The sequence below is a fragment of the Zeus faber genome (assembly GCF_960531495.2).
Source record: "Zeus faber genome assembly, chromosome: 15".
Classification (NCBI taxonomy): domain Eukaryota; kingdom Metazoa; phylum Chordata; class Actinopteri; order Zeiformes; family Zeidae; genus Zeus; species Zeus faber.
In genome coordinates, this window is record NC_137194.1 from 2552834 (window position 1) to 2563562 (window position 10729).

Here is a 10729-nt window from a genome sequence, read left to right on the forward strand (position 1 = left end):
TGTTGGGGTTAACCTGCAGAGAGCGATGGAAGAGATGAACGACAGATAACGTAACGTTGACAATGTTTGAAGTAGGTTGTTGGCATGGGCGTCGCCACCTCGCCAACGTAGATCCCCAGGTCCTCGTCCTCGTCCGTCCTGTAGCAAACTGTCAGACCCAACTTCTCCTCCTGGCTGGACTTATACAGCTCCACCTGCTGGTGGAGGGAGGGAGGGGGGGGGGGAGTGGAGGGAATTATCTTCTCCTTGTCGACTTTGTAGATCACTCCATCCACCTCCACCCCTTCCTTTCTTTCTTCCTTCCTTCCTTCCTTTCTTGCTATCTAGTTTTATTGTGGCACGGTGGCGCAGTGCTTTGCACTGCTGCCTCACAGCAAGAAGGTCCTGGGTTCGATTCCCGCCTGGGGCGCTGTTGGCACCGTGCTCCGGTGGGTTATCTCCCAAATAGGAGCCTTTCTGTGTGGAGTTTGCATGTTCTCCCCGTGCTCACATGGGGGTTCCTCCACCTCACGTCAGTAAGGACCCCCACCAAAAACATGCACCCATCATTGTCTGACCAGCAATGGACATTTATCACCTGGTCCCCGGGCGCGTCCACGTACGCTGCCCACTGCTCCTGGCCTGGCCAGGATGGGTCAAAAGCAGAGAATCTATTTCCCTACGAGCAGTCATTTTCTTGTGGATCTGGGTTCAAAAAGGATGGATGCAGGTATCGAGCACCAAGATGCTGATCTGACGCCAGTGGAGAAGCTCGTACCTCGTACTCCAGAACCTCCCGCCTGTCCACCTCACGACCAGAGAGATCCAGGAACTCCCCGTCAAACACACAGCTGGAGGGGGAGAGAGGGGAGGGGGGAGTCATCAATCATTGAAACATCAATCATTATTGAGCACTGGTCATAAAAATCCCACGGACCCCAGAGGTTGGAGGTCATAGAGCTCGTTGACCCCATAGGTTCCTCTGAGGGCGGGTGGAGCAGGGGCGGGGCCGGACCCCAGCGTCATCATCAGGCTCTGGAAGCTCAGGTCAGTCTGCGTGGCATGGTCCGCACAGTCCGGGATCCTCACCATGGCAACGGAGGAGGCGGGGCCAAAGCTGCAGGGGGCGGTACCACTGCACACTAAGGTAGCTGAAAGAGGGAGGGGGGGAACATGATGAATGAATATCAACATATACTGTATAGTATTAATAGGAATATATATAGTATGAATTTTAATATATAATGTATTAATATATACACTGATCAGCCACAACATTAAAACCACCACTAATAACACTAATAATAATAGTGGCACGGTGGCGGAGTGTATTGCACTGCTGCCTCACAGCAAGAAGGTCCTGGGTTTGATTCCCGCCTGGGGCGCTGTTGGCACCGTGCTCCGGTGGGTTATCTCCCAAACAGGAGCCTTTCTGTGTGGAGTTTGCATGTTCTCCCCGTGCTCACATGGGGTTTCCTCCACCTCACGTCAGTAAGGACCCCCACCCAAAACATGCACCATCATTGTCTGACCAGCGATGGACACTTATCACCTGGTCCCCGGGCGCGTCTACGTACGCTGCCCACTGCTCCTGCTGTGGCCCCGGAGGAAGGACAAGCCAGGATGGTTCAATGCAGAGGATCCATTTCACCGGCCACCATCAAAAAGCATGTGCATGTGTGTGTGTGTGCAAGCATCTGTTGTAGTGTGGTGTGTTGCGTGATAAATAAAGACTGTTTCTTTCTTTCTAATACTGTGTAGCTCCCCTTGTGTCCCCAAAACAGCTCTGACATGGAGGCAGTGACTCCACCAGACTCTGAAGGTGTTCTGTGGTATCTGGCACCAAGACGTTAGCAGCAGATCCTTTAAGTCCTGGAAGGTGGAGGTGGGGCCCCCATGGATCGGCCTTGTTGTTCCAGCACATCCCACATCCCATCCAGATTGGACACTAACCCCACCCATCCACATGATGTAGAAGAAAAGGTGATTCATCAGACCTCCACCTTCTTCCGTTGCTCCATGGTCCAGTGGTGACGCTCACGTGTCCATTGTAGGAGCTTTCAGGGGTGGTCAGGGGTCAGCATGGACACTGTGAGCACTCCCATACGCAGCAAGCTGCCATGCACTGTGTGTTCTACACCTTTCTATCACAGCAACATTCACTGTTTCAACACTTTGTGCTGCAGTTGTTCTTCTGTGGGATCGAACCACATGGGCTAGACTTGGCTCCCCACGTGCATCAATGAGCCTTGGGCCCCATGACCCTGTCGCCGGTTCAGCGCTCGTCCTTCCTTGGACACTTTTGGTAGTAACCACTGCAGAGCGGGAACAGCCACAAGACCTGTGCTTGTGGAGATGCTCTGACCCAGTTGTCCAGCATCACAATGTGCTCCTTGTCAAAGTGGCTCAGATCCTTACGCTGCTTCAACACATCAACTTCAACAACTCACTCTTCACTTGCTGCCGAATATATCCCTAATATAATAATAATATATAACAGTATATATATAATAATTATATATAACAGTATATATTAATAATAATATATAACAGAATATATATATTATAATATATATACAGTATTTATATACCGCGTTCCAAACTATTATACAAATTGGATTGATCATGGATGGTATTGTGTCTCAGGGCTCTTTGGATCACTGGAATCAATCTCACCTGTGATAATTAGTTTGCCAGGTGCCCAATTCAAGGAAAACTACTTAAGAAGGACGTTCCACATTATTAAGCAGCCACAGGTTTCAAGCAACATGGAAAGAAAAATGATCTCTCTGCTTACGAAAAGCCTGCTAAAATGCCGTTTCAAAGCAGCAAACAGGTATTTGAAGCTGTTGGTGCCTCTGGAGTCCAGTCAACCTCAAGGTGTAGGATCCTCCAGAGGCTTGGAGTTGTGCATAAAGCTACTATTGGGCCCCCCCCTAAGCAATGCTCCCAAGCAGAAAGGGTTGTGGGGGCCCAGAAATACATGACTCATTTTCAAACAGTCTTGTTTACTGATGAGTGCCGTGCAGCCCTGGATGGTGAAGATGGATGGAGTAGTGGATGGTGGGTGGATGGCCACCATGTCCCAAAAAGGCGGGCACGTCAGCAGGGAGGCGGCGGAGTCATGTTTTGAGCCGGAATCATGGGGAGAGAGCTGGTGGGCCCCTTTAGGGCCCCTGACGGTGTGAAAAGGACCTCTGCAAAGTATACAGAGTTTGTGACTGAGCACTTTCTTCCTTGGTACAAAAAGAAGAACCGGGCTTTCCGTGGCAAAACCATCTTCATGCAGGACAACGCACCATCTCATGCTGCAAAGAATACCTCTGTGTCATTGGCTGCTATGGGCATAAAAGGAGAGAAACTCATGGTGTGACCCCCATCCTTCCCTGACCTCCACCCTATTGAGAACCTTTGGAGCATCCTCCAGCAAAAGATCTGAGGGTGGAGGCAGTTGGCATCAAACCAGCAGCTCTGGCTGTTCTGACATCCTGCAAAGAAATTCAACAGAAACTCTCCAAAATCTTCAAGTTCAATGGAGGCAAGAACAGTGAAGGTGATATGAAAGAAGGCTTCTATGTTGACATGGAACTTGGCCTGTTAAGATGTTGAAACAGATTGAAATAGCTTCTGATGTCAGTAAATATGACTCCTAATGCTGCACATTCAACAAATGACCATTTTCAGTTCTTTACAACCTTTAAGATGTTTTGAAACTCTGTTTTGCATAATAATTTGGAACAGTGTATGAATGTATATAAGTATATATATATATATATATATATATATATATATATATATATATATATATATATATATATATATAGTACTGTGTATATATACTGTATATATACTGTATACTGTATATATACATAATGTATATATACTGTATACTGTATGTATATATATATATATAGTAATAATATATAACAGTATATATATTTAATAATATATAACATTTATATAAAGTAATAATATTACCCACCCTTTGACAGGTGTCATTGGAATCAGATGATCAATGTTACTCACTTCACCTGTCACTGGTTTAATGTTGTGGCTGATCAGTGTATAGCATTAATACTTATGTATTATTATGAATAAACCGTATATATAATTAATATTCATATCTGTAAAGGCTGTTGTTCTTACTTTTCCTCCGGTGGCTCTTTCGGGCGGTGCCTGAGTGGTGCAAAGGATCCTGGGAGTTCTGTGGCCGCTCTAATGGGAGCTGAGAGACAAGCCTCCCCCTGACCTGAAGGAGGTGGAGGAGGTGGAGGAGGAGGAGGAGGAGGAGAGAGAAGGAGGACAGAGAGAGGTGGAGGAGGAGGAGAAGGAGGAGGAGGGGAGAGGAGGAGGAGGAGGAGGAGGAGGAGGAGAAGGAGGAGGAGAGAGGAGGAGGAGTGAGGAGGAGAGAGAGGAGGAGGAGAGAGGAGGAGGAGGAGGAGGAGAGAGGAGGAGGAGGAGGAGGAGGAGGAGGAGAAGGAGGAGGAGAGAGGAGGAGGAGGAGTGAGGAGGAGAGAGAGGAGGAGAAGAGAGGAGGAGGAGTGAGACAGGTGGAGGAGGAGGAGAAGGAGGAGGAGAGAAGAGGAGGAGGAGTGAGGAGGAGGAGGAGAGAGGAGGAGGAGGAGGAGAGAGAGAGAGGTGGAGAAGGAGGAGAAAGAGGAGAAGCAGGAGGAGGAGAGAGGAGGAGGAGAGAGGGGGAGGAGGAGGTGTTACATGAATCAGGCTGCTCGTCGGGTCATGTGACTTCATGTCACATGTTCATGCCCTCGGATGTTTTTGGAAAATGATTTGAAATGTGAAGAATGAAAAAGATGTTTTTCTGTCACTGCAGCAGCAAATGAAAAGGAAACGTGTGAAATGTGACACATTTGGGAGATGGAGAGTCCCATCCGTCAGGTGCTGGATGAGGCAGGATGGAGGGATTAGACGTGATGGAGGCATGAGATGGAGAGCAGGCCAGGGGAAGGATTGTTACAACGTGATGGAGGACGGATGGAGGAGCGGCGTACCTTGACACTCGCCCGTCCTTCGATGGGCCTCAGAGAGTCTCTCCATCCTTTTTGCTGAGAGAAAGGTGGAGACAGAGGGAGCGATGGAGAGAGAGAGGGAGAGAGACGGACGACAGATCTGTGAACGATAGAACCTTCCTGTCGCAACTGCAACCAATCAGACGAACGACGACAACGAACCAGTCGGAAGAGTCGGAAACCACATGTGATAAGCCCCGCCCCGCTGTTATACAAGCTCCACCCCTCTGCTGTGAGGTGGGTTCCAAAGCTCTGACCAGTAGCCATGGTCGCTAAGCAACTGGCCATCTGGAATACTGAGGTGGACGGGAGGCGTGACGGGGTGGAGCTTCCAGCGTTTCACCCTGTTGTGTTATTTCTCTCTGTCTCTCTCTCTCTGTCTCTCTTTTTCTGTCTCTCTCTCTGTCTCTCTCTCTCTCTCTCTGTCTCTCTCTCTCCCTAGTGTTTGTAGCCCTGTGTTCCCCCCGTCTTGGTCTCTCTCTTGCTCTGTCTCCTTCTCTCTCGCTCTCTGTCTACCTCCATCTGCCACTCTGGTCCTGCCACTTCACACCTGACCCTTCATCGATCCACCCACCTGTCTTCACCTTCCTCGTGACTCCACCTGTATATTACCCGTTCCCCGTCCACTCAGTCCCGGTCAGATCCTCCTTGTATCCACTGCGTCAATGCTACTGAGTCTAATTGACTAGGTAATCAGACTACCAGCCCTGGTCTGGCCTGCCCGACCTTCCGATGCTGATCTTCCTACCGGCCCTACCTGCCTGACCCTTCCGTGTCTGCCTGCCTGCCAGTCCTGCATTACCTTCCTGCCCTGATCTACATGCCTGCCCGACCTTCTCGGCCCGCTGTGTAACCTCCTTCCCCCCTTGTTTCGCTGCAATAAACCCTTGATATGTATTTGGCTTCCTGTATTGTCCTGTATTTGGCTTCACCGTGCACAGCACTCGTGACTGTATCGTGGCACCCAGGTTCAGGCATCTGAAACAACGCAGGCAACTGACAAAATAGACAACAGGAGTGTTAGTGTGAGCACGGCTACTCAGCAGGAGGTGGAACTGGGTCATTCTGGGTTCCATGTTGCCCTTACGACAGATCTGTTACACCACAGAAGCTTCTGCCTGTTGGTTCGGAACCAAAATTTCTGGCAACAGTTGGAAAACGTTGACGCTTAGGATCCGGATTCAGGAATCTCAGGCCAGAAGAGGGGCAGGGCTTCGCACGGAGGGGAGGGTTCAACCGCATAGGGGTGGGACTTATCTAATGTGGTCTCCGAGTCTCCATAGGAAACGGACGGAGATTTCTTATGCCATGTTTTCAATTGTCGGATTCAGTATAAAGCTGTGTTTGTCTGAAAACCAGATCTGGAAAACGGACTGTCTGTTAACTGTCAACACACACACACACACACACACACACACACACACACACACACACACACACACAGACACACACACCTGCAGCACATTAGCATTGTACAGCTGCAGCTTAATGGAGTTTACACAGGGTGAGCTAATTAGAGACACCTGGAAAAGAACATTAAATTAATGGAGAGAGAGATCATTTGTCTTTATTGCGTTCAGAGTGTCCTCAGTTGTCTTTCAATTTAGAATGAAACACAAACACAGACCATGGAAAACATTAACACACAATACAGATGCACTTCCTGTCAACAAAGACCCTAACCTAATAACTTATAAGTACACACACCACACACTACACACACCACACACAGACAATCTCATTAATACACACATACATATAAACAAATTGAATTAGCACACACCCACACACCAGGAAACATACTGTATAGTGTATATAGACCTCTCCCTCCCCCCGTTGTCTCGGTGCTGATTGCTATTCATTACTGTGTGTGTGTGTGTGTGTGTGTGTGTGTGTTTGTGTGTGTGTGTGTGTGTGTGTGTGTGTGTGTGTGTGTGTGTGACACAGGAGGCTCCATCTGTCGAAATCGATCAATAAACACAATCACTTATCAGGTTTGTCACGGTTATGGCCTGGTTATGGTGTGTTTTTGTGTGTGTATGTGTATGTGTGTGTGTGTGTGTGTGTGTGTGTGTGTGTGTGTTTCCATGGTGATAACAGCAGAGCTATGTACAGAGCTTAAGTTACCCAATGAATAGTATTATTATTATTTATGTATTTTATCATTTTTTATTGTTCTTATAATTATTGTTATTAATGGGTATAATAATTACAATAAAAACAATAATAATTATTATTATTATGATTATTATTATTATATATTTATATTTATATTTATTATTGTTATTATTATTATTATTATTATTATTTGCAATATTTCTACTTAATATCCTTTGTTTCTCAGTTCAGATGCATTTCAGATTTCCATCTCTTTTCCTGCTTTATGTAAATGAGTCAATCACAGTTTTCGCTTGGTGATGTGAGTGATTTGTGAAGACGTGCAGCATTATATATGATATATTATTATTATTATTATTATTATTATTATTAGTAGTAGTAGTAGTAGTAGTAGTAGTAGTAGTAGTAGTAGTAGTAGTAGTAGTAGTAGTAAATCTGGTCTCATCCGCAGGTTGAAGGATATTCGATCACATTTGTACTCAGGCAGAAACGATCGTTTGCTTGAATATTTTGTTATTCCTGCAGTGACATCATCAGACCGTGTGGATGTTGAATGAACCAACATTTCATGTCAACATCCCTCTGTCTCCCTCTCATGTTACAGAAAATACTGCTTGAGCTCATTTCAATATAATCCAAATGTATCTAATGTACAAATCTAGTGGTTGGGGGTTGTTGCAGAGCGACAATTAAATATGTTTCAGATGCTTATTAATATGAATTATATCAGCAGGTACGGCTGTTAAATACAACCTTACCAGCCTGGTGGCCCTGATAGGACCTGGTTGGGGGTGAGGTTTGAGTTTCCAAGGAGAGCAGCAGAGGAGCCAGGATGGAGCCCTGAGGAACACCAGAGTTCAGAGTGCCTGGCTCAACCCAATGTCTGGCTCCCGAAATTCCAACTTTCTAAGTTGTTATAAGTCATAATATTAGTAATTCATAATTCTCTAATTGTCTGGGTCCATCCCTGACCTGGTACAAACTGCGTTCCAGTCCCAGCCGAGCAGCAGCGTTGACTCAAATCAAACCTCAGAAGATGAATTATTTTCTCAAAGGATTTCATTAAAGACGCATTCGCTGATTGTTGTTTCACCTCCTCTCTCTCTCTACCCATGTCTCCTGCTCTCCCTCGCTCCCTCCCGCTCTCTCGCTCTCTCTCTCGCTATCTCTGTCATGATCCTCCCCTGCCTTGATTCCCTGTCTGTCTCCCGCTGTCTGTCTGGTGTCACATCCCTGTCACTGCACCCCCACCTGTCTCCTGTTACTAATGTCACCACCTGTCTCCACCTTCCTCGTCACTCCTTCAGTATTTCACCTGGTCCTGTTCACTCTGTCGCTGTTGGATTGTTTCATGTGTCCTCGCATGTTCTCCGTTCAGGGTCCTCCCTGCCTCCCTGGGCGTGTCGCCCTCAGCTCCTCATTCCTGATCCTGCGCCGGCTCCTCTGCTCCTGGTTCCTGGTTGTGAGACAAACCCCTCGACAGACCAGCAAAACCATGTGTCCTGCGTCCGGCTCCATCTTCAACATTATCCCCAACAATCTCCCTCCCTCTCTCTCTCTCCCTCCCTCTCTCTCGCTCTCCCTCTCCCTCTCTCTTTCTCCATCCCTCTCTCTCTCGCTCTCTCTCGCTTTCCCTCTGAAGACCCAAGGTTGAGCTCATACCTAAATTAAAATAATTATCATATGGTCATGTAAACAACATGAAGTATAATTATTATTCATCTTCAGACTATACTACACATGACTACACACTCTTCCACACACTACACACTCGTAACATATTCACAGTGTGGATTCATCTACATTTTCAATACATATATGTATAAATAAATGTGTGTGTGTGTGTGTGTGTGTGTGTGTGTGTTCATAAATACAGCAATGTGTGTCAGTCTGCAGTCTGAGCGAATATCAACAGGGATTCCTTAATAACCTCTGTTGCCACAGCAACCACATCCCATAAAGTCCAGTATGACAGATGCTGAAGAGTGAGAGAGGGAGGGGGGAGGGAGGGGGGAGGTTGGAATGTGTGAAGAAGTGACGGAGAGAGGGAGCAGTGAAATCTAAATGTGTGTGAGTCCAGGGTAAGAGAGACAAGTGAATACCACACACACACACACACACACACACACACACACACACACACACACACCTCATGGTATTTTACCACCTGTTCTTCGCAAATAATTCATCTGAATGAAAGACACAATGTTTCCTCTCTTCTCAGTGTCAAACACACACACACGAGAGCCTGCTGGGGAAGGTGTGTATGTGTGTGTGTGTGTGTGTGTGTGTGTGTGTGTGTGTGCATCGCCTTGGTGAATCTCATGAGGTCATCAGAATCTATTATAGTCCTCATTAATCACACACACACACTCTTTGATAAAGTCAAGGTGAGATCGGGCATTTGCAGGTGTGTGTGTGTGTGTGTGTGTGTGTGTGTGTGTGTGAGAAAGAGGTGGAGAACACCATGCATAGGGTGGAGGTGAGAGAGAGAGAGGTCCTTATTTGGTCGCTTCCTGGACACACTGTGGTTGCATCAGTTGTTTACTGTATAGAACTGTCAGTCACCCAGTGCATGATGGGAGAAGCTCTCGGCCAATCAGACGCACAGCCGCAAACAGGAAGTTTTTATGGGATGTTTAGCGTCTTCCCAACAACCTTAAAAACTATCAACTAACCAGTTCAAAGGTCAGTTGAGGGTTTGAGTCCAGCCGTGTTTCAATATCACATCAATTCTATTTGATATTTCATTATGGCTTTAATCTGTGTTTATAACTTTATCTCGGTGCTTTTATTCATCTTTACTTTCATAAAATGTATTTTTACATCTCATATGAAGCTCTTCGAACCCAGACGTACAGAGACTTTAAAGGGTTTTCTATGATTTTCAGGCCATAATTGTGATAAATGCGATGAATTTAACTTCAGATATGACTGTTTGATGTTCAGGAGATCATTCACACACACACACACACACAGTTCTGAGGGCTGGGTGTGTTCAAAAGACTCCTTAATCATTAAACATCATTACCATCCTCACCCTATGACACACACACACACACACACACACACACACACACACACACACACACACTCACACACACACACACACACACACACACACACACACTCACACACACACACACACACACACACACACACACACACACACACACGCATGCACGCACACTCACACTCACCTGGAACAGGACTCTGTACTGCTCGTCCTGACGCTTCACCACACACATGTTACATCCCATAATGCCTTGGGGTTCTTCTGTTCTCCTCTGATCCTATTTCCTCCTTTGACTGAGTTTCCTAAACACTGGCTCGCATCCCAGACGGCGCTCACCAAGGGACCACAATCAGGGTCAGCTCGGGGTCCGACATGTTACCACGGTTACGGATCACCGTCCTGTTGCATTGCGGTGGATGATGATCAACAAACATCTGTAAAATAATTCAAAAGTTCAAAATGTTTTTTATAAAAGTTATTTCTGTGGTTTTCAGAGTCAGATAAAAGCAGAAAACACCATGAAATACATAAAAATATCTGTGTGTGGAGATAATATCAATAATGAGCAGTAATAATGATACTGTTATTG

At 46.4% G+C, this 10729-nt stretch overlaps 1 protein-coding gene across 1 annotated transcript in view; it reads right to left on the reverse strand.

Annotated features, from left to right (window-relative positions):
- LOC307240648 (PDZ domain-containing protein 4-like) overlaps positions 1–10384 on the reverse strand; it is a gene marked incomplete at both ends in the record, with an annotated part of 24628 nt that extends 14244 nt beyond the window's left edge. Inside the window, 7 exons of the mRNA XM_080014487.1 lie at positions 1–13; positions 99–197; positions 758–830; positions 917–1130; positions 4126–4228; positions 4989–5042; positions 10325–10384. The exon at positions 1–13 is cut by the window's left edge and continues 50 nt beyond it. Of these exons, the coding sequence (XP_079870613.1) occupies positions 1–13; positions 99–197; positions 758–830; positions 917–1130; positions 4126–4228; positions 4989–5042; positions 10325–10384 (616 nt within the window). The remainder of the gene's footprint in view (positions 14–98; positions 198–757; positions 831–916; positions 1131–4125; positions 4229–4988; positions 5043–10324) is intronic.
- Between the last annotated feature and the right edge of the window lie 345 nt (positions 10385–10729).